The 6,000-nt window shown below is 36.9% G+C and overlaps 1 protein-coding gene across 6 annotated transcripts in view; it reads right to left on the reverse strand.

Annotated features, from left to right (window-relative positions):
- dclk2a (doublecortin-like kinase 2a) overlaps positions 1-5,792 on the reverse strand; it is a 41,832-nt gene extending 36,040 nt beyond the window's left edge. For all 6 annotated transcript variants that reach the window (XR_008909288.1, XM_056770058.1, XM_056770044.1 and 3 more), the window contains exon 1: positions 4,999-5,792. Coding sequence is in view for 5 of the 6 variants with exons in the window: in XM_056770058.1 (XP_056626036.1) it covers positions 4,999-5,395 (397 nt within the window). In the remaining variant the exon portion in view is untranslated. The remainder of the gene's footprint in view (positions 1-4,998) is intronic.
- Between the last annotated feature and the right edge of the window lie 208 nt (positions 5,793-6,000).

The following is a 6,000-nucleotide window of genomic DNA, read 5'->3' on the forward strand; positions in this document are numbered from 1 at the left end:
AGAACACCCAAGCATATTGTAGGGGTGAGGTATTTAGATGTTAACAAACCTTGCTTCATATTGTGTAGTACAATATAACCAATATACCTACTTACTATATATAACTAAAGATTGCCGAGGTTTTAATGCATTGGGCAGAAAAAAAACATGCACTTAGCCCGTTCACGACCCTAGCCCTCCTTCTCAGCACTTTTCAGCTGTAGTTCTGGACAATGTCCAAGGCATATTTTTTTTTAAGGAATTCCAACATAACTGCTAGCCAGTTTGCACTCCCAAATGTTTTAGTAAACAAAAACCACAAGATGGACAAGCATTTTTTTAAACACATGATTTGCTAACAAATGCTGATTAAATGCACTCACAAAGGAACTTTTGCACCTGCTTGTTTGATAGCTGTTGTTTTGCTAAGTTTTTGAACCATGTGAAATTGTGTTTGACAGCATAGAGGGCATGTTTGTTGTGTATGTGACATGGCACATCTTGGCACTACCGCAGAGGCAGCTGGTCTGAAAATGGAGCTTTGTCATCATAAGAAGAGGAGGGCTGTCACTGCATAAGACATGCTAGTGTATCAAAACAAGACAAACAACCTTCAACTCCAAACATCCGCTGACACTCTCCACTCTCAGTGGAAATACGTCTGAACAACATGTTCATAATGTAAGAGTGAAATAGCAGGATACACATGTATGGCCATTATGATGAAATTATCATCACTATTTGACAATTGAATGATGAATGATGCTGTTGTTTAAGCAGGTGAGCCACTTACATCAGCAAACAGTGAGAGAGGTATGAACTATATGGACTGTGTAAGCTTTATGGTGGTAAACCTATCTTGATGTTAAGGTCGATGGGATCATTAGACAGGATAGCCAGACGGTTATAAAGCAACACATCTTATAAATGGATGTAAAAATTCTTGGTGTAGTCCGAAGGGTCTGTTGGAAGTACGTAAGCTCATTTCTGCCAGTGATGTGAGAACAAAAAAGACTGAAAAAATGTTTAGTGAAAAAATGCTTAGTACGCTATACTGTAAAACCTTCTTTATTTAAAACCTGAATGAGATAATGATATGGAAGGATATGGAAGGATATGTGATACAATAAAAATATCCCAAAAATAATATAAATTGAAACTATTCTAAAAAATTGAAATATTTCCCCTTGAAAAGAGGCAACTTAAAGGGACAGTTCACCCCAAAATTAAAACTCTTATTTCCCATTTTTTACGAAAAATAAATACTATGGGAGTCCATGGGGATGAGATCTGATTGGTTACTGACAAAATATCTTCCTTTCTGTTTAGCAGAACAAAGAAATGTTAACAAGTTTGAAACAATCTGAGCGAGAGTAAATAACAACAGAATTTTCATTTTTGGGTTAACTATCAGTGAATTGTCTTGCTTAAAGGGATAGTTTAGCCCAAAACTCCAATTTGCCATTTATTTACTCACCCTTAGGCCATCCGAGATGTAGGTGACATTTTTTTGAACAGAATCATAAAGAAGATTGTTTGGTAAATCCGCAGCCCTCTCTGCTTCATATAATGGGAGTTTATGGGGTCGACCATTCTAAGAGTTCCTAAAGCACAAAATTCCAAAAAGCGGCTCCTGGCGACATGTTGAAGTTTCGTGAAGTGACTCGCTCAATATTTTCATAAATTTGAATGTCAATTTTAATGATATTACCCATACTGTACAGCCTCAATACTCCCTTTGTGCAGGTGGCGCTAAAGGTACCATGCAATTCACCACCAAATACTACAAGAAGAAGATTGCGATTGTGTGCAGAGGCTGCTCATTATGGCTAATATAACAAAAAATCTAGTATCTAGTTGTATCTATCTTTTATAAATGTGTTTAAACGAAATACTCTTCGAAGATATGACGTATGCAATACTACTCTATAGGTACTCAAGGTTAACATGAGATTGGCAGAAACCCCTTGTGTTAGGGCCGCTTTAAGGTGATAGTTCCCCCAAAAACGAATATTCTGTAATCATGTATATGCATATCTTTTCATTTCAAACCTGTGTGACTTTCGTTGCTCTGCAGAACATAAAAGAAGATAATCTGAAGAATGTTGGTTTCCAAACAATGCCCTTACCCATTGACTTGTATTGGTTTTGTGTCTTTACAATTAAAGTGAATGGGTTCTGCCTTCAGTTACCAACACATTCTTCAAAATATATTATTTTCTGTTTTGCAGAAGCAAAAAAGTCATGCAGGTTTGAAATGCAAAGATTAAATGATAAAAAAAATTTTTTTTGGGTGAACTATCACTTTAACAGATGCAACATATTAACAAGCAGTTAAATTAAACTTACCACTTTAAAAAACATTGATTGTGGAAAATCTTCGTGGTTCACGTGGGGAACACCCAAATTGATAAATATACCTAACCATGCACAAAAATCGTCGCCTTGGAATTTTAAGGTTCTATCTGTGTTCTAAGTAGTTTTTAGATAATGAGCTTCAAAGTTTTTGCAATTTCATAGCAAAAATTATATGAGGAACAAATCTCTTTCATTTGTAAAAAAAAGAGACCCTAAATGTATTCTAATTCTGAAAAATCACTTTCTGCTTAGAATTATAAGGTTCTAACTGCAAAACATTCATTAAAGCATGTCTCACAGGTATTAGGAAGCTAGTGCTGCTGGCTAGTGTTGTGTCTTTAAATCTAAAAAATCCTAATCTTCAATAAAACCTAAAACAAAACAAAGAAATCTTATCCTGATTGGTCCTCTTGTGTGCATTCAAAGTGCTGACTGGCTTGCAGACAGAACCTTATAGAACCCAATTATAAATAAATTTTGTAGATCAAACCTTTTTGTTTTCTTTAGAAAAGTCCAAAAATGTACATATTTTAAAGAAAAACATGGGATAGTGTAAATCTAACCAAAATGATGCACATTAATCACGGTAAAACTTAAGTATAGGGACAAATTCTCAATATTAACTAGTTGCTAATTAGATGCCCATTTTTAGCATATTGGCTGTTTATTAGTACTTCTGAAGCACATATTCAACATATTCTACTTCCCTAGCCCTACCTAATACCTGAACCTAACAACTACCATACTAACTATTAATAAGCAACAAATTTGTAGTTTACTGAGTCAAAAGTCATAGTTAATGTTTTTTTAATACAGAGAATTGGACCTTAAAATAAAGTGTGACCTTAATCACATTAACGTTTTATGCTTATTAACACATTAGTATGGCAACAATTATGCTCACTTAATCGAAGGAGGCATAAATCGCTTTTACAATTAAAATAAGATGAATCATGCAGGCCTATGTAAGTGTTATATTTAGTTTTAGAGACTGGGTTTATGGAAGTCAAGCTGTAGATGTCATATAACTAAGCAAAAGTGATATTGGTGATGTATAATCACTTGCACCCAACGCAGATCCCGGAAATGTCATAGCTTTTTTAATGTCACCATGAAAGCACAATATATTTATAAACATTCAGAGGAATTAGGAAAAAAAATGTGATATATGCGGTAGTTCTGATCTCAGTTGCTAAGGGAATCAGGCATCTGAGAACCGGTGACTCACTTAGTGTGAAATAAACATTTGTTTATTCACATGAAAATATACAGTGGCTTTGCCACTGAGCTGGAACCACAGCCATTCATCCAAAATATAAAGTCATTTCATTGCCACTGGATTAAAATATCAATTTTACTCAGTTTGCTCTGAAACAGGAGGGAGGGAGGCTGGGGCTCCCAAGGCACTGGGCTTTATTAAGCTGAGAAATGAACAAAAGGCTAATTAATCGACACCAGATGGGGTCAGCGATACTGATGAATAAACTGTCTCAAAATACGAATGTAATGACAGCTATTTGACACTTTATACGTGTAGGAACAGATATCTGGGGAATAAAGTATAATGCATGTCGTTCACATTGGACTCAGGTGTGAAACAGCCACATGGGTTATGAACCCTCCACCACATCCTCATAATCAGATGTGCAGATGGGACCCTGATGTGCCCATCATTCAACAAAGTTTAGTGGAGACATGTGTCAAGACATGTCACCAGCTTCAAACACATTCTCACATGGTTGCTTATTGCTGGTTGTTTAACGAAAAGCATTCATACCTTTGGTCACGCTGTGTATGTCTTTAAAACACAAAATAGACCAACGCCAGTCCTGTAAAGATTTGCTGAGCTCAGCACTTCAGATGCAAAGCTCACGGACAATTGCATTACAGAGCAAACACAAAGGCACATTCTGCGTCACAAACTTGAATTCTGGGCCAAAGCGGATACCACATACCAATTCAGCAAAAATAGTTAGGATAGTGTGACTATCTACAAAATCTACAAACAACATGCATTTTAACATCAGTTTAAAATATTCTACAAATTATATAACAAACCATCTATTTCAAAAAGTGTGCTTTTAGTGACATGCTCACATTTAGACCTTATAATAAAATAAAACATTCCTGTTCTAGTACTGTTGACTGGCTTTGACTTGCAAATGTCAGCTAAGCTCCTATTACTGTCTACAGTCGACTTCAGTCTATAAAAGAATGGAGATTATAATGGCTTTGACCTTAAGTGACTTGACTCTTTAAGTGGCCAATTACATACAGCCACATCTTACTCTACATAATTCATCAGTTAGTAGTCAAGTCAGTCACGTTAAGAGTTACAAGGGTGTTGTTAAAAAAAAACAGAATTAGTGGACCTATGGAGTCCAGTGGAAAAGTTTTAGTCAAACTTATCATCAATCCACTTTGCATTACAATTTGTGATAAATTATTAATATAAATAATTATAAAAAATAATAACAATATTTTGTTATACAATGAAAGTATTAAGTTAAACTAAAATGCATTGTTGAATAAAGTTGTTGAATGACAAAGTAGGCTTATTTGAATACACAGAGATTATTAAAGGCCTGGATGTCTAAAAAGCATTTAAATGGTCTGTTGTGTCTAAATAGACATCTACAGTATAGTCGTGTTACACCTCACCTTCTATTAACTCATCCAGGCTGGTGATCTTCTTTGTCCCGTCTATAGTGTAGATGCTCCGGACTCCCTGTGGTAAATTTACATTGTCCGACAGAGAGCGGGTCAGCTCCATCAGCAGCGCATCCACTGACCTGAATCTGTCATGGGACACCGCGTACACCAAGCCCTTGAAATATCGGTCGCCATTTCGATAAAAGCGAACTTTCTTCGCTTTCTTCTCGGTGGTGAGCGACTGCAGGGTGCGCGTGCGGTAGAAGCTACAGTGCGCGCTGTGTGCGGGACTTGGCACGAGCCCGTTACCCCGCGCGCCGGAGTGAGAACCGGCGCTGCCGCGCGGAGACCGGTGACTCTTCTCGCGCTCCTCGAAATGCTCCCACTCGATACTTCTGCTGGACATGTTTATTTCCCTGAAGTCAAAGCACTGATTCCTTAATATAAGAACTTTTACGTGTTATTTCTAAACAATGTAGGATATCAGTTGCTTCCTTTGACTTCAATCAAATTTGACGCGCTTTCTTTTAGGCTACAACTGTACCTACTGGATTAAAAACAGTTTTCGATCAACTTTAAACCCAGCAAAAGAATGAATACATTTAGAATTTACAAGGTTGTGGAAGAGGCCCAGTAGTCCATAAGTCCAAGAACAACGATGTTAAGACAATTGTGTGCTCGCTGGACAGATAATATCCTTCGGATGAGCCCAGATCATCCTGATGAAACGCGTAGAGTTGTATGTGAGCTCACTGGACACGCGTGACCATACACCGCTCTCTTCATCCCTCCACTGGCACACATTCAGGCCAACACACACCTACATCAGCAGCGCCATTGGAGGAGCGAGATCAGCTTCTCCTCACGGTCCTAAAAACATCGGATATATTTTGATTTTAAGGGAACCATGCACTTAAATTAATAATAAAAATTATATCTATAATTTGATATAATAATAATCATATAATAGCCTATAATTTATTTTTGTGTGTATAGGCTCATTCCCAGAAT

Source organism: Triplophysa dalaica, chromosome 2 (assembly GCF_015846415.1).
Source record: "Triplophysa dalaica isolate WHDGS20190420 chromosome 2, ASM1584641v1, whole genome shotgun sequence".
NCBI lineage: Eukaryota > Metazoa > Chordata > Actinopteri > Cypriniformes > Nemacheilidae > Triplophysa > Triplophysa dalaica.